The following is a 27,925-nucleotide window of genomic DNA, read 5'->3' as shown; positions in this document are numbered from 1 at the left end:
TTTGAGCAAATAGCGACTTCCCTGCTGTGAACCAAGCACAGGTGCAAACTTTCAGATCTGATCAACCTGTGACTCTAAAGACATGCAATAAGAGAGGGAGAAAAGAAAAATGCTACAAAACATGATGCATATCATATTTATTTTCCAATATGCATGTTACATTAGCATCACTTTTCATTTAGATTCCCTTGGCATATCAAGTTGGATGGGAATTACTAAACCAAACATCTTCGCAGCAAGGAATACTTCAAATGTTTCAGTGCAAACAGCTAAAGCCAGGTTAATTGAAATAGGAGAGCCCCCCCAAAAATCTTAAAAAAAAAGAAAATTCTTTTTTTAAAGCCAGTAGTTAAGAATTATAAATTAAAAACACAAAGCTCATCTGGTGACCATCCGTAAAAACAGAACGGATTTTCTGAGCAGAAACCCTTTTTTTGATTAGGTTCCTTTGTTTTGCAGCAAAGCCTCTATTTACAAATGTCCACTTCATATACATATATTAATATTAACACTTTAATAATATTATATAATATTGTTACAATTTCTACATTAGGTCCCTATTAATGAAGTGTTTTTATAATTACATACATGAGGTGAAGTTCAGTCCATTTGGAGTTTAGGATCACTCAAGAAATCTGCGTATCCACTTCAAGATGACATTAATCTCTTGCAATGGTTTTGGAGATTTCTGTAACTGTGAAATCAGTCTTTTCTTTGTCAGATATGTTGTTGTACACAGGAACTCAGAGCACTGTGCGTGTGACGTTGTGCGAGTGGAAGGTGGTAGCGTGTTCGTCGAATGATCCGCAGTCACAGTTCATCAAACACTGCTTGAGAAGGCATTGTCTTTATCTGGCATCATCTCAAACAGCAGAAACATACAATTTCAAGCACACAGACTCCGTGTCTCACATTCTCTCCACATTTAAAAGTTGAACTCTCTGGTCCATCTCTTTTCTAATCTGCACACCTATATCACTTTGTTTTCATAACCCACTTTTCCAAACTTTCTACAGCTTAAATTAAAACATCTTTCTTTTTAAATATGAATCAACCCTTGTCCTGCTTCTAAACACCGGTCCAGGTCAAAATAAACTCTACTCTGGTGTCTACATGGAGAACTATTCCTCCTAGAACTTCCCCTACTTCACTCCCTACTTCACATCTATGCTAAACTTACCTAACTTACTAACTACAGTTCAACTGTACGAGTTTCTTACTTTTCTTTTCAGTGCCCTGCTACTATTTCAGCAAATCACAGCTTTGCTCGTGTACAAGTCATTCTAACATAGAAGCAGTAAACAACCCCCACACAAGAAATGAATTGACCATGAAATACTTCAAGTGCAACACAGCTGTATGTACATAACGATTCAGAGATGCAGATGGAACATGCAGGCGATTTGAAGTGGGGAACTGGAAGTGGATTTGTTGAGTTGGTCGCTGTGGGAGTTCATGTTTTGGCAGGCAGGGTTTCTGGCAACAGGTCAGGTTGTTGCAGAAGTGATGAGAAAATCACTGAGTGGCACATCCTTCAAAAACCTTTCTCATTTGGATGATCTTTCTGACCCGGTGGTCAGAATGCGACAGATGATGCCAATTCAAGACTTGATGCAATTAAGGTTTAACAGTTTAGAGAATCAACAGATTCTCTACAGAATAACAAAAACAGTGTTTAAGAGTTTCAGAAGTTGCAGGAGCAACGTCCTGTAGCTTTGATGATTCATGAGCCTGTGATTTGTCCCTTGTTCTTGGTTAAACTCCGTCTACTTTCCAGCGGCCCTCTGTCAGCAGTCTGACACTTCAGAGGTGTCACTGGTGAGTTTCCTGCGTTGCCTCACAGATTTCTCCTCATCCTGCAGAGGAAAACAGAGGGTCAAAATTATAATGCTTTCATTTTTAAAGAGCTAAAAAAGTGATTTCTTAGACAGGAATTCCTGCAAACGCCCTTTGATCTGGATCTGCACAAAAATTGACTGGGTTCACCCATGAACCATACCACATCCTTAGCTTACAAACAATCAAACAGACCAACCAACAAACAAATGGAAAGGGGTGAAAACCTCCTTGGCTTCAGGCTTTAGCTACACTGACAATACTTGTAAGCAGGATTCATTAATTGTTGGACTTTTCGTTAACAATAAGAAATCTATGGGATCACCAGACATATCCTTAGTTCTGATCTTTAGAGCACTTACAGTCTGGAAGACTCCATTCTGCCCCCACTCTCCAGGGGAGTGGTCCTCGGGGTCCTCTGCATCTTCCTCCTCTTCCTCACCCTCCTCCTCTCTCACCGTATCCATCCCGTCTTCCTCGTACTCCGTCAGACAGTCCGACTCCTCCGCTGAATGGAAAGATTAAGGGGAGATACCATGTGAATAACATGACCACTTATTTATAACATGCATTAAATCCAACATGACTTTGAAGGAGAAGTGCACATCTAGAGAGGGAGACAGCTGCAACAGGGACACACTTACTTAACACGTTGTGTGCAATGTTGTGTACTTATGAGCATTAATTTGTGTTAACAGTCATCCAGTGTTGTCTGAAATAATGAGAAGAAACATTTTAACCACAATAAAGTCGACTGATCCCTCACCATCTGCAGCTACATAGCTTTGGACCGGCTCTATCCTGGACACTATTTCTGCAAGGTCAGTGAAATCAGCTGCTGGACACGTGCAGGACTGCAAGACAAGAAATGTGTATATTATTATGTATAAACATTTACATACTTAGTTATTTATGGTATACGTGTGTGTGTGTGTGTTCGTCTCACGTCAGTTCTCTTGCTATTGTTGTAGTCAGCTGAGCGGTGGTCCTTCAGCATGTTCTGGATGATGTCACCTCGGGCCCAGCCAGTGAATACCAACTTGCCATGCTGGAAGCCCACATCCTGAGGTGAAAGGTGATTTCAACAGTTTTGAGTCATCACATACTTACTATATACTGCATTACATTTAGTCTCCACTCTTTTAGATTGGGTGTCCAAATTTTATCAGTGTGTAATCTTATGCACTATGTGGTGCCTTCAGCAGATCGTTATCTCATTTGTGTCCGAAATCTTAATTAACTGATCGATTAAATACTGACTGCCAGCTAACAAAAATAAATGAGTGAATTAAAGAACTAAATTCATCTTAGGGCCATATTTAAAAGGTAACTCACATAGATCTCATCAAACTTTCCAAAGTCCATTGTCTTGAAGCGGTCGATGGGTGGTCTGATGTACTCGCAGTAGGCACTCTTCTTCACCACCTCCAACTGTCGCACACAGGACACATACGCCAGCCGAGACTGGATCTCTGCCATGTCTGGCACCTGCAGACATGGAAGGGGGAAAAAAAATTCACTACAGACACCAGAGGAAATGGTCAGAGGGGTTAAGGACAGAGCACTCTGTAGTTATAATCTTGCTGAGTCATTAAAATGACTAGTGCTTTGTGCACCCCACCAGTCCTGTACCTTTACTTTCTCTGCCCAGGGATTGATCCGTTTCCACAGTAACCACCAGCCAGACAGGCAGTCGCCATAGTTACAGAGGTCAGTCTCATCTTGGCTTCCCACGTCAATGGCAATGACTGTTCTGGCACCCATGTTCCTCGCAATGTCCGCTGTTTGATGCGTAGCGTATACACCAAAATTCACACACACACGTGCACAGACGCACAAACACAGCACGAAAAAAATCCAGCAGCAGAGATGGTCAGACAACGACTTGTTTCAGGGTCATCTCACTTTCTTTAAACCTTCACTTAATGAGCCATAGTGTTCAAACAGACCAGCAACACAAAAACGTCACTGTTTTAACTTGTCAGACACTTTAGGGCATTTAGAGTAAATTTGTTTCAGAGAGCACTGGAATTTAAAAAATACATATGAATGTAAAGTTTCCTGTCCAGCACAGCGCCTGACGTCATAACATTTCTCACTGACTTGTCAGCCTTAAAATAAGCCTCCGGGCAGTGAGCATTTTTGTGGTGCTGAGACTATTCAAAGGCAGAAACTGGAAGTCATCCCACAGGCCCAAAGCACTGATCCAGCGTGCCAAGAACAACTATAGATGCAGCTGATGGAGCAGAAACAGCAGAGCAACAAACTTCAGAAATTAAGACTGCTTATTTTACCAGGCTCCTTTTCCCTGGATCAATCTTTGGGCCCAGAAAGAACCATATTTCACAAACCTCTGAGACGTGTATAGCTCAGGAGATAATGAGACACGATTCTCAGACCAAACATAGAATTACAATATCTCAGCACAGAGTTTGGTGAAATATGGCTTTGTTTCATCAGTACAGAGAAAAATGTTTATCAGAAATACACACACAGACATTCAGGGGAGTTTTGTCTGCACATCATAATGAAAACCAAAAATCATTTATCACCTAACTCTTATTTTACGTAAACTTTACGAAGATGTTTAAATTTTGTTTGCAGCAAATCCTTTAAAATACTTTCAGGAAATGTAGATGTATATAATGGTTCAGACAAAAACACTTCCCGTCTCACAGACTCCACTCATCTGTCCTCTCTGGTTATAGAGGCAAACACCGATTTCAGAAGTGAGCTTCAGCATAATAAACAGATATGTAGAGCTGGGCGATAAGGATGAAATCATTCATCACAATTTGAATAAAGATATTGTGTGATATTAGATTTAATCAGTATATGGGTAATGTTTGTTTCGCAGGTTACCAAACTCCTTGTATGACTTGTTTTGTGGATATTTAAATTACAACTTGCTTTTGAGCAATTAATTTGGAAAACAGAAATTATACGATCAGAAAATTAAAACATAATTCTGCTAAAAGTTGATAAATGTTAACATCGAAGTATCACTCAGCCCGACACAAAAGTGCTCATTTCAGTATGAGGGGAACTTTAACCTCGAAGCAGACTGGTGTCATGTGTCTCAAAAATGTCAAAAATGTCTCAAAAATTACTTTATTTGTTAATTTTAAATTTGTTTAATTTTAATTTCACACACATCTGACGCCAGGCTGTTTGAGAGGCAAATAAAACATCCCCATATGAAGTGTTTTATTTAACTTTTTCAGTGTTTAATTTTTTTAAAACCTACAACAGTGAATTATTGTCAGGTTGCTGACTTTTCCCCATCTAGTAAAACACTGAACTCACTCATTTTATTTTTTTTATTATCATTTTTGTTTCAGTAGATAAATTAATTAATTAATGATATGAACCAGCTTTATCTTCAGACGGGAAAAACTCAGACCTTCCTCCACCAGTATTAGGAATATATACTTACCCAGCCTATCATTACTGCTATCTTATTTAAAACCCCTCCTAAAAATAATCCTCATCCCTCGCTCCACCGTCCCACTCCTCTGGGGGACAGGAGTCGGGGTGGACACTAAAGGATCTTACAGTATTTTGATGGAGGGGGTGAGGGGGGTACCACCTCTACTTGCCTGGCAGATTGTTGATGTAGCCACCGTCCATTAGCAAGTTGCCATCTTTGGGGTCGCAGAGAGGCGGCAGGTACCCTGAGAGGGTCATGCTCGCCCGCACATAGCGCCACAGAGAGCCTGGTACACCAGGGAGGAAGGGAGGGAGGAAGGGAGGGAGGAGGGAGGGGAGGGGGGATAACAGCTCAATATTGTTTGCTACACGTTATTAAGTTAGTGTTGACAGACCACAATCCCAATGCCTGCTGGGCCAGGCTGGCTAAAAGAAGGTAGCAGGTCCCCGCAAAGGCTTTTAGGACTGTGGCTCTGCTCACCTTTACACTCTGTTGTGCACCACTGCAAACCTCATTACCTGGCACAGAGACCCTGTGACCTGTGCAGAAGGTAAGTAAGTAAACGGCAACCATCACAGAGCACCAAGGCTGTTTGAATCTCCAAACTATGTCCCAACAACAGCGCTTTGAGGCACCTAATCAAATGAAATATTTCTGCAGAATCCACAGATACCGAGAAAAACCAGATTCTGTGGCTTAAAGTTGATGTCAATGTGTCAAGAGAAGGAGCAGCAGCCGGTGTTGTGACAATGTTTGGAGACGTGTGTCACCATGAACATGGCAGGGAAGCGCCAAGCCTGCTCAGTAATGCAGTACATTCGCTGCCAGCAGGGGGCATGAGCAGGCTGGGCGCTGCATGGGTTGGAAGGATAAGGAGCACCGCAGAGAAAAGAAAGGGGTGCAACTGTGTGTGGAGTAAATACTGAGGTAGAATTATTCTACTGGAATACTGTTGTAGAGGAAATACTACTGCCTATTTCCATTTCTTTACCCTATATTTAAATTAAAGGCTTTATTCAGTTTTTACAGGGGGCTAAGATGGGCAACAGCAGGATCCAGAACACATATCCCCAAATTTAAAAAAAGAAATATATATATAAATAAAGGGTAATATATGCCATCAATGTATGGTATATTGATAAGAAATATATAGATAGGCTCACTGTATGCACATAAAAGCAAGCAAAGCCAGGGGAAGGACAGGGGCTGTGTAGGAGAGACTGAACATGATCCTATTGGTCGGGATGACTGAAATGAACAAACTTCACAAACACATTGTCGAACAAGCTGCACTTCAGTCCAGAGTAGAGACAAGTTTACGCTCACCGGATCATGCTGTGTTCACGACAACAGCATCAACAACAGACAGATGTGATGGTGACATGGTGCAGCCCTTCACTATCTCCAGGAAGTATCATCCAAAACGCAATGCTGCCTCTAGAGCTTAACAGTGACCGATCATCCAAATAAAAAAGTTTGGAGCTTGGAACCAGGCCTGGTTGCTAAAGCAGAATTGCAATATATTAGTGTATTTTATGTACGTATATAGGATTTCAAATAGTGTATAGTCTAGTAACCTCGTATATTAGTGTAACGAAAATGTTGTCATTGACAAGCTATAGTAATTCAAGGGAAATCCTGGCTGCTCTGTGGTAAACATAACATCATACTAAACGATCCAATAGTGGCCTACATTTTATGCAGTTGTTGTAGTAGTGACCTCCACCAATCAGAGACATCGCTATGACAACAAAACAAAATCCAACCTAATCTAAACAAATCAACTCTGATTTGCATCAGCTGAACAGGGTTTACAGCAAACAAAGGTATGTTTGTTTGTAAAAGAAAAAAAAGGGACATTTTGGATAGACACAGAGGTCCTTAAAAAACCACAACACCATGGATCTCTCTATGACCCGCAGATGTCCAGACATAAATTGGAAACACGTCACAGAAATGAAGGTCAGCAGTTATATTCAGAGGTAGGGCTAAGCCAGCTGGAGAAAGTATGTTGTGCATGTGATTAAAGAAGCCAATGGGAGAGAGAATATGTCCTATTGGTCAATACAATCAGTCAGTAAAATATGATGCACAGATCAGATCAGATCCTCATATATTGAAATTTGTCTTTCCTTCCAAACCATGGGCTCCCAATGTCCACCTGGTCAGGATGGGGTTAGTTTCGAGTGAGAGGAGAAGACAGAGGAGGAGGGGAGCCAAGAGGTTGACTGTCGACTTAGGGATGGGGAGGATCTGGTGAGTGGGTGTTTAAAAATCTGACCTGGGACATTGTTAACATAGCAACCATCCACAAGCAAGTGGCCATCCTTGGGGTCACACAGGGGAGGTAAATAGGGGGTGTAGGAGGCGCTGGCTCTAACATAGCGCCAGACACAACCTGTCAGGAAATGGAGATGGAGAAGGAGGAACACATCAAATATGGGCTGGACTCCATGTCACAGATGGAAAAAGAGAGCGACAATAACAGAGAGAGAAGCTTTGAGGAAGAATGCAGAAAAAGAGAGGGGAAAGGAGAGGAAGAGGAAGAAATACTTGCAACAAGGAGAAGAGTGCAAGAAGCTGCCAAGAGCAAGGCAGAGAGGAAGAGGAAAACAATGTTGACAGAATAACTTACTTTTGTCTATGGTTTCTAACCAAAATTCTGCTATGAGGCCGTTTTCCTATAAAAGGGAATCCAGTATAATCCTGTGACTGTGACAAAATAAAAAACTAAATATAACAATCAATGCTACAAATAACAAGTATGTTGAATGCATTACAACAGAGGGTCCAAACTAACTCCATATCCTGAAAACAGTGATGCAAAGTTCATTTGATGTGTTGATTAAAGGTATTAAAAGTATATTAGCGCTGTTAGATGACTGGTTTAACAAGCAACGTGGAAGAAAGACAAGCAGAGAGAAAGAAGGAGAGATAGAGAGATACTGTTTGGCCTCAAACTGAATTCACCAAACTGTTGAAAAAGATTGCCAAAAAAATGGTTTTGCATTTTCTAATAATGTCTTGGTATAGTCTCTCTCTGTGGATGAAACCAAAAGATGTAATGCAAACCCATGACACTGTGTACCGTTCTCCCATCAAAATAGCAGATGGCAAATGAAGCCAGAGATAGTGATGTTTGACAAACACAGACCAGAGAAACTACGAGAAGCACAGAATGGAGATGAAGGAAGTAACATGGGATGTCATTAAAGAGCAAGGAGTGAGGAGCGGGGTGCTGTATTCTGGATCCTACATGTTGATACGGACAGGGGAGGGGAGTCAGCAGTTTGGGGTCAGCAACTATGGCTATTTTTTCTATGCAGTAAACTATAGTGATCAGATATATCTATGATATAATCTAATCAGTTTAAGATGCAAATCCTAAAGACAAAAAAGCTACAGCTTTATCAGTTTAGCTTGTGAAGAGGAAGTCAGAAGGAAGAAAATAAGGAATTTAATAGAATCATTACATAGATCGATTTTTTAATGAAGAAAGAAAGAAAGAAAGAAAGAAAGAAAGAAAGAAAGAAAGAAAAAAAGAAAAGAAAAGAAAAGAAAAGAAAAGAAAAAGAAAGAAAGAACTGAGGAAGATGATGGGACTCATAAGAGAGAGAAAGGTTTTGCTCCAGCAGTTAGTTCATACACATGCCAAGATGCAAACTAACCTGTCAGACCCATTAACCCTCAAATCCAGTCAGCAGCCTCAATGATAATAACATTTAACAATAACACCAGTTATGTCTTCATTTAATGCACAACACTGTAAATTAAATGATAGCATTACACTGAGTATCATATTAAGTTAAACTGCTTTTAAAATGACTCACTGGATTTGTAAGGTTCATGGGGCGTCATTTCAGACCACTCGTTTCAGCTAATGTTAGTGATGGTGCTTTTTTCAAACAAAATACATTTACCCCAATATCACAAAATAAAGACACTTGCTGGACTTGCTCCTTAAAACCTTTGACTGGTAGTTTATATATCTAGAAAACTCTGCTAAACCCCAGGCTGCAGTAGACTTCAGACTATATTGAAACTGCAATGTTTGTGAATGCAAATAGGTGGTTTGTAAGTAAAGTTGAGCAATTGAATTAGCTTTGATTGCTGTGATGTATGCAGGCCGGTCATTCAAACTTATTTTATTCTTATTAAATGTTCACTTACATACTCTTGTTTGCAAGCCATCTGTAATGTGACGTGATGGGCCTCAGTTTCCTGCCTCATGTTTAAGACTTATATCCATTGAGAGTTGACTGAGTGCAAAAAATCATTATATATACAAATAGTTAATAGTTTTACTAAATGTGCTATTTTACCTCTGACCGCTGCTGCAAGCATTACTCAATGTTTAATTACTTTTGAAACATGTTTTGATGATTATGCCACATTAGTTCTCTGTCATTCAGAGCAGTATTATTGGATTGAGTTGTGTTAAATGCTAAGAAAGACGTAAGCAATAACTCATGCCCTTAATTGTGCATGTGTATGTATGTGTGCTACAGATAGAAAATAATCCTGGTTGTTCTGTTGTATAAAGTACTATAACAGTAAAGTAAAGTGCAAAACTACTGTCTTAAGCTTAAGCTTGTAAAAACTAATGTGATGGTGTTGTAATAGAGCAGGGTGGCAGCCCCTGCAGTTCCCTCAGCGGTCACTCACCATCCTGATGAACACGCATGGCTGAGGCAGTGATGTCAGTGGTGACGTTAAAATATGGCAGCCACAGGTCCTGGGGGGGAAAAAATATTTTCACAGTTTTATTCATTTCCTAATGATAAGACCTCCTTCAGTGGTAAATGAATTCTATGTAAAAAAAAAAAAGTATATTTTGACCCCCACCTCAGCTTGTTTGTCCTGGAACACTTTATAGATGCTGGTGTTGAAGGCAGAGCCAGAGAACATGGAGGTGATGGGGTAGGTCAGGTCCAGGACTGTTTTAAAAACAGAGTTCATTGCCTAATAAAGGAAGAAAATGGGCATGGGTCTTATTTTTGGTAATTTCTTACATGTCATAAGGTTTTTGTTTGTTTCCACCAAGTTCTAGCAGCCATCTTAAAATGATTGAGTGATGGCAATAGCTGCATATTGTACCTTGGACCACTCTCTTGCTCTCTGTTTGGTTCTGACAGCACTCCTCTCCTCAGCGTACAGTGCACCAATGAATGAGCCAATGGAGGTCCCACCCACTATGTCAATAGGAATCCCTGCTTCCTCCATAGCTTTGATAACACCAACGTGAGAGCAGCCTCTGCACGGGGAAAAACAAACATATCAGATACCAGGGTAGTTACACAAACTTTGCATGGTACATACGCAGAGGTTAAACAAATTTACTTAATGTTCTTACTCATCAATTCCTTAAATGTTTTTGTATTGCAGCTCTACTTTGTAAATGTGAGTGATAAGACAGATGTTTTTAACACACGAGAAATCTGTATTAATGTTCATAATGGAAAACTGAAGGGGATCTCAGGGCTGCTGAGACATTAATATTCACATTAGATGTTTCATCAGCATTGCTATCAAGATATTTTTAAACACTGAACTCAAAACACAACGTGCCCTCTACATGTCTCTATGGCAACTAGTGGTAAACAGTTCTCACCTGGCTCCACCTCCTCCCAGCACCAGGGCGATGCTGTTTCCAGTCAGGACTCGGGCCAGCCGAGAGAAATCACTGTGCCTGTCTGCCGTTTTCTCAAACACCTTCTCGTATACGTCCCTCTGCACAAACATTATGCACATAAAACTCTTTAACTTTCTGTTAACACTAATAAACACAAGCGTTCTTGTACAAGTTGAATTTCCATTGATTTACCAGACATTCCTTGCATGTCTGCATTCTTAGTTTACAGTTACAAAGGAGTGGATAATCACTTTTATTGGCCACTAGGTCATCTCAGTCTAGCAAGTTTAGCATAGCATACCACACTATATATTTAGTATATTCTTATTATAAATTTGTTAAAAAAACAGCTACACATGACAGTGCAGTTTGGTTTGATACCAGTTTGCTGGGACTGCGTCTGGAGAAGACCCTACGAGGACACTTGAGGTGAAGATGCCCAGAGCACCAGCTTCGCATGTTGAGCCACTCCACCGTCCTCGAGGGGCCCGGGCCGTCCTCTTTGTGCAGCAGGATCAGCTGCTTCAGAGCACGGACTGCTGTGTTCTCCAGCATCTGCTCCAACTGACAGACAAAAGATGAATAGGTAGAGAGATGAAGACAGTGAAAGTATTGTACTGGTATTGTATTTCCCCATTGCTATGACACACAAACACACCTGTCCTAGGGCAGGTTCCTGGTCCCCCAGGCCAACAATGAGGATACAGTCAGCCTGGCGGATGCAGCGCTGCGTCCACGGGGTCATGCTGCTGTCAGTCTGGTACAGGACGATCCGATTGATGTCCTCCTGCTGGGCCAGCCAGCCGGAAAGACGGTACTCGTGGATACTGATGGACAGAGAGGACATTAGAGACAAGGACAGAGAAAATGCCTTTTAATTCACCACAACATACACTGACAATGACTTAGAAGGAAATTGGATAACGACAGAATGAGTGGAAATGATAATGATCAATAAAAATAAACTTGGGACACTTTTATGATAGTAGTTAATGAGTCTGAGAATTGAGAGGATAGGAGTGATTGTCACACTGACCTGTCCAAAGCAGAAGCTCCCAAACGTTCTCTGATAATTTCACTAGTTAACAGCAGAGTGGGCCCTGAAAATGTCCAACAGAGGCAGTGCAAAATGTGGATATACAAGAAACAGTTAATAATGTAAAAGACACACTAATGCATCCTCTACTAGTAGTTTTACACATACAGATAAATACCCACCAATGGCACTGAGGGCATGGCTGAGCTCCAGGTTGAACGCATTGATGGGCACCTCATCACACACAGGCAGCACAGCCACAGTGGAGAGGTTGCTGGCAGGGTTGGTTACATCTGCACTAGTTGTCATACTGGGCAGACTCAGAGCTGAGCCTGGAAGGCACAAACACAGTGTGTGAAAGTGTGTACAGTATGTGACAAATGCATAAGGCCGGACAGACAAAGACGTGGGGTTGTTACTGTGCAAATTAAGATCATAGCAGCAACACGTCTTTAAGCAACATGAATATTTAACTTTGGGTCATTAACTTTCTTTACCTTTCAAATAGCCTACGGTCTGCATGTAACACTTTCAAATAGCCACTGTGCTCCCGGTGTCACACCTCATTCCCTTCGCTTTGTGATCCTTTCAGACCTACACTGATGTCATACTGCACCTTACTGAAAAACCACTGACAGAAATCTGAGGTCGTACATTTAAATCTCTGCTCACCTGAGAATGGCCCGCGGCCCTGCTGCAGGTTCCCCAGGATCTTCTGGCCTAGTAAGTGGATCAACCTTGTCACGACCTACAACACAGACAACAAGCATCAGTTTAATTTCATCAATACACAAAACCTCAACCAGGCGACAAGTTTTCACCATTGAAGTCGCAAACCTGTGGATATCGTCTTTTGATGTTGTTCAGCGTTCCCTCTGGCAGTTTGACCAGCTCTGTGTCTCTCACAGCATGGACAGTGGTGGCTCTTGGCTGCCTGGTCAACGCCTCTACCTGAAGTATAAAGAAGAACATGATAGCAGAAAGATTAACTTATTATCAATTCCACAAAATCAAAGTTATTAAAATATAAAATAAATTATCAATTCAACCAATTTAGTATTAAAATGACAACTTAACAAATCTGTCCAAACCTCATATTGCATTATGACCAATGAGAAACAAAACCTGCAGCAAAAGCCCACGATGCTCTGATGCTAAAGGTCACAATTAATAATTTTTGACTATCCTTACACATTACTGTATATGCCACTATATACCGCATTATGTATATATAGTGTATATTACATTATATCTGTACACCATTAACAGAAGAGTGCCTGTATAATTCCACAGATACTCCCTTCTCTCTCTAGGCAGTACCCAAGGTCAGGTTATAGAGAAAGGACCAACCATCAGTGCATTGTTGTGTTTACGCTTAGAGACTTTCATGTCTAACTCAGATGCCCCAGACCGAGAGGCACCAACTTCAACTCTCACCAACTTCAATTCTCACCAACTTCAACTCTTCTGTGTATTTCACCAGTAGGAAGACATAAGGACACAATGTGGTTTAGGAATGAATATTTAGACTACCCAATAGAATGCTAACACCTAAATGTTACATAGAGAGTTCTACAAGATTTTAACAGCAGAATTTATATGTCATGTCCTGCCTCCTTCATGCTCTAACCAAATGCCACGCCTCACCTGATTGCTCTGGACATTGTCCTGTTGTCTTAAGCACGTCTGAATCAGACCCACCCGTCAAGACATTTTCTTGAGTTCATGTCTGAAAACAGCACCTGAGATTTAAACAGTCTTGTTCTCACCACTCCAATGAGGTCTCCTCTGCCGTATTCCCCAACTAGTTCTTTCTTGCCATTTGCCTTGCGGATGACTGAACGCAGACGTCCATTGAGAACGATGTAGGTACAGTCTGATCGGTCGTCCTGTCTGTGAACACAGGCATCACAGTGACATTTACATATTAATAGTCAATAATAAAAATGTGTAAATAAACAATACTGTAATGTTGAGGTGAATATAGTGTCTGCAAAGAGGCAAAATGAGTCCTTATATTTTTCTCCAAAAAAAAAAAAGAAAAATCTTAGTCGAGTACCTGTAGAGGGCTCTGCCAGCCTCCACAGCCATCCAGTCAATGGCAAAGTCCATCTGCCTGACAAAAGGAGACATGCGAATGGCGACTGTGTGGGCTGCACTCAGCACAACGCTGGGCTGTTCCCTCATGATCCTGCAGGTGGCAACACACAGCACAGGCACAGACATGAGTAACACTGGAGATGTAATACTTACATTGTAAACCAGCAGATGTTTTATTGCAAAACTACAATTAATGAGACCGTACAGAAAGCAGAAAGACTTTGGGGGAATGCGCATTTGAATTGTAGGACATGGGATACCATTGTCTTAATTACAGCTTATATATGATATTAAACTTGGTTACATGCCTAATTATATATAAATAGTTGTATATATTTTGTCACATTAAAGATGATCGTCTTACTCGTAGAAATCCGATTTTGAAATCTTGAGGTAAGTGCAGTCTCTGACAGCCTTGATGGTGAAGATGAGGGGTTCTCCGGTGAGCACGGCCAGTTGGCCCACCATCTCCCCTGGGTGGGTCACAAACAAGCAGACAGCTTCCTGCTTGTTGATCATCCGCTGGTAGACATGCAGACAGCCTGACAGGACAAAGTGCAGACTCACGTCCTTGAGCAGCAAAAAGGGGAAGAAAGAGAGAAAGCAAACACAGAGAAGGATAAGAACAACTTTGTTTCATATTCTGGCAATTCAGTTTTTGGTAAAGTGATTGAATTACTATACGTACCACATTTTATTCATATCTCACTGCTACAACTATGCTATACAACCCTTCAAGAGGCAGTAACATGAATGCTTGCTCTGTTTTTACTATTAAGAATGTATGTAATAAAATACATATTTTTTTGCAGAAACTTTTTTTTAAAATTGCAGAAACAAAAAATAAATCTAAAAACAAAATATCCATATCTGATCTCCCGTTGTAAGGCAAAGTACAGCTAAAAGGGGGCAGTATTCAAGGGGTCGTATGGGTCCTGTGTGTTAAGTACCTGGTCTCCCTGTCTGGCTAAGACAGCTCCAGCTTTTGCATGGTGCAGAGTCACTCTCCCATTTAACAAAGATGGGTCCTGAAAAGACAGAGGTAAGAGTTAAGAGGTTACAGACACAGTGGAGAAACAAAGTGAGGGAAAGGTTTCCATGCTTCTTTCTTTGCATTTGCATGAAGACAATTCTGCAACACTTATTTCAACAAGCATGGTTTGCTCTCGTTACGACAAGATGTTTTGAAATATTACATGAAGAAATTCCCTCTAGAGGCACAAACCAAGGGTTTACAACATGATCCCACTTGAATGAGTGTCATTTTTCACCACAGTGGTATCAAGTTGAAATGAACTCAGGTTTGCGGTCATGTGTCTGGATTTTAAAGTATTATTGTGAGATTAATTACCATGCATGTCCTATAATTTTGTTTGTTTTATATATTACCAAACACATAGGTGTAACTCATGTCTCAGCCTGTGAGACACTGTGACGCGACACTGCAGCCCTTTCCCCCTTATAATTTACACACTGAGCCCAGCTCCTGTAGAGAAGACCCGCTGAATGACCTCCTTTCCACATCATAATCGCTTAACAGATGCTCCAGGGAGATTTGTGACAATGTGTTCATTCATGCAAAGAAAGAATAACGTGATGAGCCTGTTATTATTTCTTAATCCACGAGAATTTGGTCAGTACAGTTTATACTGCAGTGTAGCTGGGAGAACACTGCACTAACCGCACATTTTGACCCTGATTGAAAAGACGATAATATGAAAAAAGGTATGGTAAAAACATTTGTCCCAATAGAATTCATCACAGCCAACACGAGTGATGGTTTAAAGCAACACTATCTAAACAGGCATCAGCACACTGTACATTTAGATATGGTGATTAACTGTCGGGCTCCATGTCCACGTTGTTTTAAAGAAAACTGACTGTGTAGTCCCGTAAATGACTTTAATTGATATACCTTTGTCTGATGTAAACACTACTTTTAAGTCTTTATTTTCTTTCTTTTTTTTGTTTCAGGTTTAAGACTTTGTCACATATTATACACACTGTCTAAGAGTCAGTTCACACCACTACACACAAACAGAAAACACAGTTTGAGAGAAAACCTAATTTAACAAACCTCAATCCTCATGAGTTTGAGGACCTCTTTCTGAGCTTCCTCAAACAGAGCAGCACTGGATCGACTGGTTAAAGGTGTGAAAATATTGTCCACTCCCTGGTCTTCTTCTGGATACAGGTAGATCCCTGACGGAACTTCATCTACTGTCACCTTCCTCTCCCGCTGGTCCTGGGACCCAGACTGTAAAAAAACATACATTTATATATAAAAGAAAATAGTGTTATTGTAAAACAGGACATCTGCCTCTGAATAAGACGAATTGTCATGATGAGACAATCAACCAAGATTTTTTGCTGTCAGTCTCACGAAGGGTCAGATAGTATCTAATACGTAGCTGTTGTTTTTGAGATACTAAACAATGAATATCAAATTTTTCATAAGGTACTTTATATACTGGATTACTTTGTTGTTGCTTATGCTCTGTGGAAAACATTGAATCTATGTAACAATTGCTGTCACTGCTGATATTGTCACATCTATGTATAGCTGCTTTCAGAAATACACTGAACTCTGCGGCCCCTCTGTATTTTCTCCGCAGGAGGTGCATGTGTGAACACAAATGTCTGAGTGAGATGCTCCACAGTTTCTGTGGACTTTCTTCACCTGGCCCCCTAGTATATTGTGTGTAGAGATTCAGGAGGATTTGAGGTGAGAACACAGCAGGGGATCCCCCGCTGGATTAACTGAGAGCGAGTGGGTGGGTAGATTTTAACGCACGACAGACATAAAAACAAATAAACCTAGAGAAATCAAATATATTCTGGTAAAAAAAACGGTGACATACATAGTCAACACGTCACTTCCTGTCTCTGCCTACTGCACCCAGTTGCTCCACCTCTCGCCTGAATAATGCAAAGAATCTGTCACTGTTGTGAATGCGTCTTTGATGCGTTGCGCATGTGTTAAAGGTAAACTCTGGGTAAACTATGTCGTCAATTTTCCGTATTTTACTGCAGGTCATGTCTGAAATCAGCTTAAGGGAGTCAATAAAGTCTGCAGATTACTGACCCGAGTAAAGGTGGGAGGAGTGTTGCCATCCTCTGCAGAGACTGAGATCCGCCCCCTTTCATACGCCATGTCGAAGTCTGACCTCAGACTTTTCTGCATACCTGCACAGACAACATTCAGCTAGCGTGCTTTAATCATAATTGGTAAATAGCATTAAGGAAACTTAATCCTTGTTAAGATCACTCACCAGCGATGTCCACGGGCATGGAGATGGTCCTACTAAGAGTTGGCACTGTTGCTCCATCCTTTCCTTGTTCTCCTGTAAATAAATACAATATGAGGGATTTAGCAAGCAACAAACTTTAAACTACTGTCTAAACAAGGTTAGTGCTTCACAAAAATCCATGGCAAAAAATTTATGAAATAAAATAAAAGGTATTCAGTTCAATTTCAAGCGCCAAATCATAAGATAATCAGTCAAGACCTTCAACTGAAGAGACACCCAACAGTTGATTCAGAATTACTTAAGGGGCATTTCATTGATTTAGAGTTTTTCAGGGTTTTTTTCCTGACCTGCAGCTTCTCCCTTAATGGCAGCTTCTCTTTGCTCCTCAGGCACTGTCAGGCTGCCAAAGCGCTTGCCGTGGCGGATGGGACTGGTGCGAGTTGGGTGGGGTGATGGAGGTGGCAGACGTGAGGGATGCATTTCCTATAAAATGAGTGCGAGCGGTGAGTAATGTGATTAGTGTAAGGAACATAGTTTGTGTATGACCAAGTTCAGAACAGTTCTTTATATGTGAACTGGGCTAATGGTGCAGACGTCTGATAAATACTAGACTACATGACACACAGAGATTTGCACCGGACCGTGTGTGTGTGTGTGTGTGTGTGTGTGTGTGTGCATGTCTCTGCGTGCTAAGCTTACATGGCTGAAGAGCTCATTGGTGAGTCCCAGATAGTTGTGCAGTGCTAGGACTGTTACTCTTTGGAGACGAACCATGATAATCTGAACAGACGCAACAGAAGAAAAGTCATTTTACATTTCAAATCAAGCTTATTGTCTTTAATCAGTTCAGATAGATAGAAAGAAAAACAAAAATATTGCACACACACAACTCACCTGTACTACTCGCACGAGGCTCTCAGGGTACTTCTCAAATATAGAGAGGAAGGCCTCTACAGGTAAACGGAGAACAGTGGAAACCTCTGCGACCCGTGCTGACACCGTTTTGTAAGGCTTCTGGTGGCCCTGCACACAAACATACCACACATTTGATATTTATAAAACATTTTGACCATTTAGACTTTAAGACTCAAAATGTGTCATTCAAATTTCATTTCATGGAGAACATTTTTTAAATTATTCATTATTCATTCTTCATTACACCCTCCTCATTTCACACTGAATCACTGAAATCTAACTTGTCCAAATCTAACATGATTTATGACTCATGTGTATGACAGCAGAGAAGATTTGGTGAGTCAGCTGGTAATGGTAAATGACATGAGTAACAACACATTTGTAGCATCCACAACTCATTTCTCAAGGTGTATGAATAATATACAGTATATATGGGCTGTCTATGGGGGAAACATGCACACAGGTTTGATGCAGCATCATCTTCTGTGTAGAAAGAAGTGTGTGTAACGTACTGTGATGACATCCAGGATGCTGAGGAGGCTGTGGACGCTGTCTCCTGGGAAAACCTCCTTCACCACATTCTCTTTGCCATCCTACAGGACAGAAATAAGCAGCGCACATATCAAGCGACAGAAACTGTCTTGTGGTCAGATGTTTTTCTTAGAATTTGAGCAGCTATACTCAGCTTTACAGATAAAGTTTGAACTGAAAACTCTGGGAGAACAACCATCCTCTGTGAGACTTGTCTGAGTCTCAATAAAACTTCAAAGTCTCAATGAAACTGGCTGTACCAAACTTCTTTGTCATTATAAGAGCAATTTTTGCTAACAGCCATGTAATGAGATTATCTGAGTCAGATGTTAATAGACGTTAATGAGTTGGTAAAGCCTGAATTCCCGCAGTAAAGCCGTTTGTGGATTTGTGAGCATTAAGTTTAGTATGTGTGTATGTGTTATAACACATACTAGACCATATAACCCTAAAATACAAAAATAATTGTTAAATTCTCAATGCATGACGTACCGCTCCAGTAAGGCACAATTCTAGTTTTCCGTCCTGCACCACGTAGATGCTGCTGTCAGGCTGGCCTGGCCTGAAAACGTACTCCCCTTGTTGGAATTGCAGGAACACCATGTGTTTACACAGCTCCAGGAAGAGGGGCTTCTCAAAGTGACCCAGCACACTGCAGTGAAGGTCAAGAGAGGAGAGGTTAGGGTGGTTAGGTGAACACACAACAGCACTGTACACACTTGGTTTGTCAGCACTGCACAGCTAACCTCTATGGGTTTCAATCTTCAATAATCAAAAGAACATTTTAAGATCAGTGTATAAGTACAGCTTCTCAGAGGAAGCACATCTCTAAAAGGTATGTGTGTAGAAGCAATGCAAAGTTTTATTACTCATGCATATCGACTTATCAATGTACAGACATACAGTGTACCTAGGCCTTTTGAGCACTGATCTATACACTGTAAATACACTGTGAATGAATTGTGTTCATATAGCTCTTTTCCAGTCTTATCGACCACTCAAGTGCTTTTAAGTACAAGTTACATTCACACATTCACACGCCTATTCATACAGTATTTTATTATCACATAACTCATACAATGTTGGCAATGAAATTTGGGGATCAGTTTCTTGCACAAGGACTTTGGAATACAGATTGAAAGAGTCAGAGATTGAACCACCGACCCTCACCGACCCTCTCTACCTCCTGAGCCACAGATGCCCTAAAGGATGTAGGCTACTGTACACGATAACACATTACACAAACATCTGACAGAGAATGAACCTACCGGACATTTTTGAGCATGTAGAGCACCTCGGAAGGGAGGTGGGAGTTGGCCACATCAAATTCTGTGAGGTCTGCCTCCAGCACGGATGGAGGGGGCTCCTTAGCCTGAAGGATGGGCACCTCCTTCTTAAAGCGCAGGATCCTGCACAAGTGACAGTCACAGAGACAGTTATATATGACGACAAGGGACAGAGTGCTCACCACTTATTATGGTTAGGAGAGTAATGAAGACTGGTGAAAAGGAGAATTTTGATTTACTTTTTGGCAATATTGAGCATCTTCTGCTTCTTCTTGAGGCGCGGCCGAGAGGAAGAGGATGTACCCACCAGGGAAGAGGTAGACTGGGAGACCTGTTGGGAAACACACTGGTTTAAATATTACTCCAATAGTAAATGTAGCCTTACGCACTATCCTTGAAAAGTAGATATGACACATGACTCCCTGTGAGTCTGAGCCAGCCCATAATTACTCTCAGCATACCATCTTTTGTGTCAATAAACACTCACTTTACGCAACATCTTTCGCCCGTAGAACATGACTTTGTCCCTCTTGCGGAAGCGGTATTTTGGAGCCTCCTGAGCTTCCCGATCTATAAATGAATATAAATATGACAAATAAGCAGGTTCCCGTTTTTTATGATTATCATTACATGTTCCAAGCATATGTTGAAAAATGTTTCTTAGCAGTCACTGACTCCGCAGCTGGATCCTCCGCAGGATGAAGAAGATGAGGATGGCGATGAGAACAATGGCGATGCCTGCACCAATCACCATCCCCACCATCTGATGAGAAAAGAAGAAAGAAGGAGGTGAACTGATGAGTGTAAAGGGTCAAAGGGTGCATGAAAAACAAAATGTAATGGCCTGTACTGGCTGCAGGACTATACCTATTGAATGTTTTAAATCATTATTTTGCCTGCCGGCTTTTACTCGGTGAACAAAATGTATTTTCTAATTTTCTACCTTGCGCTATGGTGAAAAATGTGGTGGTGACATTTCCTGGTAGAATGACTCAACAGCAGCAGAAGGAAACTGAAAAGATATTTTCTCAATGAAGGCTCATTGCACACTCACCATGCTCGTCTGTAGTTCCTCCTCCACCAATGGCTTGATGTCATTAAACCCGTCCTAATGTAACAGAGGAATAAAGAGACCTGTTTTTAATCTGAGAGAGAACAACTCCTGCAGCTAGCATGCTAAGTACTTCAAAGCTTACTCGATGGCTGCGACCTCTTACAGTATATTCAAACTGAAATGCTGCGTAAGGCTTGGCCTGAAGGCTTCAATTTCACTGGAGTGTAATGGAATGTGGGAATAAGGGCTTTGCCCTGGAGGCATAACTGTATCGCTATCAGTGCTCGTGAAGCAAGAAGAGAAGGAAATAAAGATGTAGTAAATTTTCTGACCTTCCCCACATTCAGGCCCTTACATTTGTCAGCCAACTACTGTATGTTTCTCAGGCTTTGATTTGTACTTTGCTCAAGATTAGAAAGAGTTTAACACAGAGTCAGGATTCCAGCTGTAAATCTGAAAAGGCAAGTAAAAGGTGCACGTGAGAGAAATGTTGCCTGATATTTACCGAACACAATGTGTCAATGGAATGAGTCTTAGCTTCGGGGGTCAAGTTAACTTTGCTGCAACTTATCCTAAGAATAAAGATGATGCTGAAAATAATTAAGTCTTAATGATTGCACATGCAAACTGGGCCTGAAAAAAGAGACGATGCTCTGGCAAAAAAGACTTCAAGCTAGTCTGGTCTGGCGTCCAGGAAAGGCCAAAAAGCCAAACAACTCCCTTGACTTATAACTTAAGCTGTTGAGACAGCTGGACTTGTGCAGAGTATGCAGCTATACACCAAAGAAAGGAAGAAAGAAAGAAAGAAAGAAAGAAAGAAAGAAAGAAAGAAAGAAATACACATGTTCAGGATCAGGGAGCACATAGTTTGGTACACTGTCTCTTCTAAAGCACAAGCTGATAAACAGAGGAAGATTAGAGAAAAACAACACTGTTCATGCAGGGGATGTAAAGATCCTGTGGTCAAGATAAGCTTGTTTGTTTTAGTGTGTGTGTGTGTGTGTGTGTGTGTGTGTGTGTGTGTGTGTGTGTGTGTGTGTGTGTGTTCTTCACTACCTACAGTATATAGCCATCAGACGCAGTATTGTCAGAGCAGGAGTAATAGGTTTTTAGTGTTCTGGCTGAGCAGCCAATGGGATTGCATGTCTGTTATCAGAGGTTATTGATTTGCGTGTGAGTAGCTGAGGGTTATTTGGCAGTAAAAGGCCTAAAATGGACACTAGGGATATTGACAGTGGGGCTGGCATGGTGAGTGCAGGCAGCACGTGTGCACACAGAAATTAACAGATGGTCTGCACAATATAAAAAAAGGAACAATCAGAACCACACTCTGCATTTCAAAAACAATGATTCACATGCTGCTAATCATATGAGGACATTGTCATGTAGGAAATTATATGCTATGTCACATCAGAAAAAAAAATAGAGTGGATCTCTATTTTTAGGCTATCATATTAAATTAAGTGTCTCCTTTTGTTTTTTTATTCACAGAACTCTTTCCCAGTTAAAGTCATGAACTACATTTACTGTTCTTTACTTCACTTTATTTAGGTGTACCTTATGTGTTTTACCATGATGCAAATGGAAACAGAGAACAAACCAACCTCTGGGGTGTCGCCTTGGACCTCTTGTTCCGAGGTACTCTGTCCCATTGTAACCCTGTTTCTTCATAGGGATGGTCCATCAACGGCCACTGGAAACACAGACAGATATGCACACTCAGCAGGGAAAGCACAGGTGTAAATAAATAATATAATCAATCATGGCTGTTCAGTATTAGTGGCCTGACGTTCAGGACGCTTGTATAGTAAATGTTTATTTACAACAACATCTGGGCTTCACCTACTATAACAACTAAAAGCGTCAGCCGTAAAAGAGCGTCTTACATTTGAAAACCTTCCTAATTTCACTAATGCACAAACACAAACATATAGAAATCTTTTTTCCTGACTTTTAAGCTGCATCTGCCGAAAGATGTCGCCTTCCTTAGGAACTCCACATTATTAAACACTGTCTCACGTCTCAACCAGGACTCAGCAGAGTTTGTGTGTGGCTGCTGTCCAACATCTGCCTATCAAGGCCCTCACCTTAAGGCAGAAGGTTTGAAAGTCCCTGACTCAAGTGTTTGCTTTCTTTACTATCTGCACTTAATCTCTCCTAAAACTTGAACTGATGACTGACGATAGGAATCAGTAGAATCATATCAGTTTATTGCATGCTGCTGCAGCACACTGCCGGAACGGAATGCAACTGTTTTCACAGTCAGCAATGGTAAATGGTATCACCCTTTTGAATTTCTAACAGTTGTTAAAAACATGTTTGAGCACCACACTCGTGGTAAATACACTCCAGCATCTATCATAGCAAGCACGAATCTCCAAGATAGAGCATGAAGTGTGGATTACTTTTTTTTATCAATAAAAACCAAAAATAAAAAGAGAAGAATTATAATAATACACTAACAATAACAATGATTCGACATAAGAAATTATTTCAGTGTGTGTATCAGGACATTTGACCAATTCCATGATAATACTTTTTCATCACTTCTGCCAAGGAAACTGGTTCAAGCTTTTGAATCCATCCCAAACACAGCAGCTCTCTAGACAACAGATAAAAACCCGTCCAGATGGTCACCCCTTCCCCTCTTTCATCCATCCCACTCTAACACCTCCCTGTGGGATGATCTTCTGACTGTCCCCATTAATTGGTGATGCTTTGACTGGGGATTAAGATGGACAATTTAAGGATACCCAATATGTTGAAAATATATCAAACTGGAAAAGGCAAGTCCCTGACCATGTCAGTTCGTTTTTGTTTATGTTGTTATGTGTAGTTGCTGTTTTTACCCACATACACTGTGATGATTTTGCATGGAAAGCTGTAGAAGACCAAAACATTTCGTTTTTTTGAAGAAGCATGCACTGTGTAGTTTACCACACAACACATTTCATAATCCTTCTCTTAAACCATTTCTCTAAACACTGTCCCTACAACAAAATAGTATAACATTTAACCTATTTTACAACCATATAACCATGTAAGTTTTACTGGGAGCAGCCCAGTATAACCAGAATCCTCTGATGCTGCATGACCACCAAAGTACTGCACCGAAGCAGTTATTCCTAAAGTTCATCCAGGCCGGCTGCATACCACCTCCCAGCTCACATCTGCCTGTGCACACTGATTCAGCTGACACAGACGTGTGAGCTGCAGCCAGGATACCAAGCTCCATTGACTGTCTATGGTCAGATAAACAGCTATGCTAGCTTAGCTCGCTTTGACAACTATAGTGAGGCTAGAGGGAAAAAAAGCTGCCTGACAACATGGACTGTGTTTGGTGGGGGGAATACAAAGTAGTTCCACTGCACAAGCAAGAGCTGTATGAAAAACCAAATATCTCATGGCTGATTGGATGGACTATAAATAGTTACTATAAATAACCTCTTGCTCTGTGCCCTGGAAATATAATTGAATGTACATATATCAATACTGACACATGATGAGGAAAATACTGAGAATAATAACAATATCTCATTGTAAGTCAATATGACAATACATTGTAACTGGCCTCAGTTAAGATTATTCCCACTCTTATTCATATTCTTGACATCTGCTTATTACACCAAAGTGTTTATTATTGTTATAATTATTATTATGATTTCTATATTCTTATTTTCATAATCTGACTGGACTTAATTGAGCTGAAATGATTTGGAAATTAACTGATTAAGTGATACATTATTGACTCAAAGCAAATGAACTACGTTGATCATGAATTCATCATTTCACTTTAGTTGCAAAATAATTATCTACTTCCAATTTCTTAATAATTAACCATATTAATCACAGTGATTATTTTCATTTAATTTGACAGATATCATTTATTCAATTCATGTATAAAGTTAATTAAAAAGAACTGTGTCAATTACAACTTTAAAGAGTCCTTGGTGAAGTCTGAAGAATATCAAATGTCTTGTTTTACCTGAATTTAACTGAAGATATCCAGTTTACAATGATATAAAACACAGAGACACAGCAAATTAGCTTGTAAAAGAAGCAGGAACCTGAGAATGTTTGATGATAACAATATTTATGCATGATGATCCAAATACTTCTAAATTATTTATCTGTTGACTAATCAATCTACTGATTGTTTTGGCAGTAATCTTTGGTTTGGTGACAAATAACAACCACTGTGTTTGTAGATCGTGTTGACCATTACAATTTGCAAAACATATCTGACAATGATTTAGTAATATTGTCATAATATTGTCCAGACTGTATTTAAAGAAACAACACAGACTGACATCAGCTGCATCTTTGGCCTAATGTACTGTATTTCCTGCTTAACGTCAGTGAACTGGAGAGAGTGGTTGAACTGCTGTATGGATGAAATTCAATCATTGAGAAGCTGAGGGTTGAGTGTCATGTTACATGAAATAACCCTAAGGGACACGCTGTTTCAGGACCACAATGTAGCAAAAGAAAATCTTTGGCATTGATTTTGCCAAGTGAATCTTTATTTATAACATTTTAATACATTAAATGAAGTATTAAGCATACATTATTTCCAGAAAATGTGAAATAAATGTTTAAACATCATTATTATTCAGTTCTCAATTGATGTAAATTTGTGTTCATATGCCAATCTTTGTGAGCATAGCAAATCAACACCAGCAACATATTTGACAAATTAACCAGCCATCATTTGCAAGTCATTTTCTCTTCTGAAAACCGCCAAATATTGATTGTCCCTTGTGGATATGCGGATGTGACAGTTATTGTAGTTATATTTATTAGAGAGAGCCACATTTGAGTGATCCCTCTCCTGCAGAAGTGCAATAGCTGCCCTGTGTAACTGTAAACTTCAACGGAGTAACAGTATTTAAAAAATTGATTCGACCAGTTTGTAACATAATGGAGAAGCGTGTCAATGTTTGAAGTATTTATACATAAGAAAATGTCTGATAGAGATGAAGGGAGCAGCAATGACAAATGAATTAATGAGTTATTGTCAGTAATGGTAGAATTTGTGAGTAGGCATATAGTATGTCAAGCAGTCTTGTTGTTATCATAGTCCACAATCATGTGTCAAAACGTGGTACCACAAGTTCCACACTTTTCCTCAGATCACCTCTCTCAGCCTTGTGTGTGGTAATAACACTTTTTAAGAACAGCACTGGCCTGTCCGTCCCTCTGGAGATGAGACAGTAGCCAACATCTAGCCTTGGAGCAGTGCCTCCCTCGGTGCAGGCCTGCTCCCATTGTTCTCTACTAACAATCAAGCCAGTGTTGACTCCACTGTCCAGGGGCAGACCTGGCCTGACTACTAACACAGACACGTCTGTTTTCACCTAGATCATGACATTCAAAATAACAATTACAAGTCTGTGGGGTTACTAGGCCAAACTATTTTGGAAACAACGGCACAGTTTTACATGAAGGTTTGAATATATCAAGATTCTGTTCGGTTGTATGTATCATGTTCACGCCGACTTAAAAGACGACTGCAGAGAAACAACCTTTGACCCATGAATTCATGCAAAGCTATTGCCTTTCACTTCACGTGACACTTTTAGGGAGACAGCTCTTTAGGTTTGAGCAAACTGACTTTCAGAAGGAAATAAAGAGAATATTATAAGCCCTGGTGGAAACAGCAGCAGGGCACTGGCCAAGGGGAAATCAGCTCGTGTTTCACTCCAGCCAAAATAGTTTTGCATGTTTTGCAGCCAGAGGTGTTACCTTACTGACGTCCCCTGGCAGGTTTGTTTGTTTGTGTTGTAAACATACAGTACCAACAAAATACACGTACAACTTGTGACGAAATAGAGTGAATCAAATCCACTTAACATGAAACATTTGTGTGATTGACTAACATAAACAGCTGGTAACACAGAGGGATGTGAAGCCTCCACTTAGAGGAATACGGAAGGTTTCTGGTGATATTAATATGAGTCCTTTGGTTCATTTCTCGTGGTTCAACGTGAACCATCTTCCCACAGCACAGGACAGACTGCCTGGCTCACGATCTCATCCATAACGCAATCTCAGCTGCCGGCTAACGCTGCCGCTGATGTTAGCTAGCTGTCGAGGCGGTGAATGGCGGTTTCCTGCGCTGACCATCAGACTTATGGAGTGAAAACAACAACAACAACACATCTCAAATGACTCGACAAAGAACTGTTCTGATGAGTTCTTGTTTTCTGTGTTTGACCTCCGCAAGAGCACTGAGCTCCTCTACGGTTATTGACACACACACGGAGCGGACAGCCCCTGCTTTCTACGCCGCTTTAATCACAAGCCCCGCGGGGGAAACCTCCGCAGAGCTCCGGGCTGTGAGCTCCAACACACGACACCGGAAATGTGAGGGTATTCAATTCAATTATAAACGTGTTATCTATAAGAAGAGACGTTTACCTGAGCTGATGGACTCGTCAATCGTCAGCGACTGTCAGATAACATACAACGGGACTCGTCTCTCAGGAAGACCCGCCTGCTTTTTTTTTTCCACAAGGATTTAAACCAATCAGCGCCCGAGACGCTGCTGGGCATGGCCAATCAAAGCAGCGAGTCTGGAGACGGGGGGGCTGATATCCCGCCCTCTTCATGTAAATAAATAGTCGAGGGGGGACGTGATTGGTTAAGAGAAATGATTGACTTTCTATAGGAGCCTATAGGTGCAGGCGAACAAACATTTCGTGTGTGAACCATACAGTCTATGGTGTGAACGTGTGATTGATGATTTATCAGTAGTTACAGATAATCACGTTAACTCTTATTCTCCATCTCTGTTCTCAACTGCATATGTAAACTGCAGCTAATTTAATCTGGAAGGGACTAGTGAATGTCCA

At 40.7% G+C, this 27,925-nt stretch overlaps 1 protein-coding gene across 6 annotated transcripts; it reads right to left on the bottom strand.

Annotated features, from left to right (window-relative positions):
* Positions 1–120: 120 nt before the first annotated feature.
* pnpla6 (patatin-like phospholipase domain containing 6) lies at positions 121–27,579 on the bottom strand. 6 transcript variants are annotated; one of them, XM_020084303.2, is made up of 37 exons: positions 27,492–27,579; positions 22,676–22,764; positions 21,072–21,125; positions 20,693–20,780; positions 20,505–20,587; positions 20,257–20,348; positions 20,000–20,140; positions 19,224–19,383; positions 18,713–18,793; positions 18,180–18,308; positions 17,985–18,065; positions 17,633–17,768; positions 17,307–17,378; positions 17,120–17,220; positions 16,112–16,291; positions 14,985–15,062; positions 14,399–14,604; positions 13,994–14,125; positions 13,704–13,827; positions 12,772–12,885; positions 12,607–12,682; positions 12,117–12,266; positions 11,935–11,998; positions 11,557–11,725; positions 11,280–11,462; positions 10,878–10,996; positions 10,364–10,520; positions 10,112–10,228; positions 9,932–10,001; positions 7,548–7,664; positions 5,436–5,552; positions 3,469–3,617; positions 3,172–3,324; positions 2,783–2,899; positions 2,603–2,690; positions 2,199–2,344; positions 121–1,856 (listed from the first exon to the last, which is right to left on the bottom strand). In XM_020084303.2, exons 2-37 carry the CDS (start codon positions 22,721–22,723, stop codon positions 1,788–1,790), a joined length of 4,161 nt encoding a protein of 1,386 aa, XP_019939862.1. In that variant the 5' UTR covers positions 22,724–22,764; positions 27,492–27,579; the 3' UTR covers positions 121–1,787. The 6 variants fall into 6 exon arrangements, 4 of the variants coding, with proteins under 4 accessions (XP_019939862.1, XP_019939866.1, XP_019939863.1 ...); XM_020084307.2 differs by lacking the exon at positions 5,436–5,552; XM_020084304.2 differs by lacking the exon at positions 7,548–7,664.
* Positions 27,580–27,925: the final 346 nt, after the last annotated feature.

This window comes from Paralichthys olivaceus, chromosome 8 (assembly GCF_024713975.1).
Source record: "Paralichthys olivaceus isolate ysfri-2021 chromosome 8, ASM2471397v2, whole genome shotgun sequence".
NCBI classification, from domain to species: Eukaryota; Metazoa; Chordata; class Actinopteri; order Pleuronectiformes; family Paralichthyidae; genus Paralichthys; species Paralichthys olivaceus.
This window is presented reverse-complemented; position numbering and strand designations above follow the sequence as displayed.

Coding starts and splice junctions, on each gene's coding strand:
- pnpla6 (XM_020084303.2), bottom strand. CDS start 22,723: ATGGGACAGAGTACCTCGGAACAAGAGGTCCAAGGCGACACCCCAGAG. Junction 14,605..14,984: donor TAGCCAGACAGGGAGACCAG/GTACTTAACACA, acceptor TTGCTGCTCAAG/GACGTGAGTCTGCACTTTGT. Junction 10,521..10,877: donor CTGGGAGGAGGTGGAGCCAG/GTGAGAACTGTT, acceptor TTCCCCGTGCAG/AGGCTGCTCTCACGTTGGTG.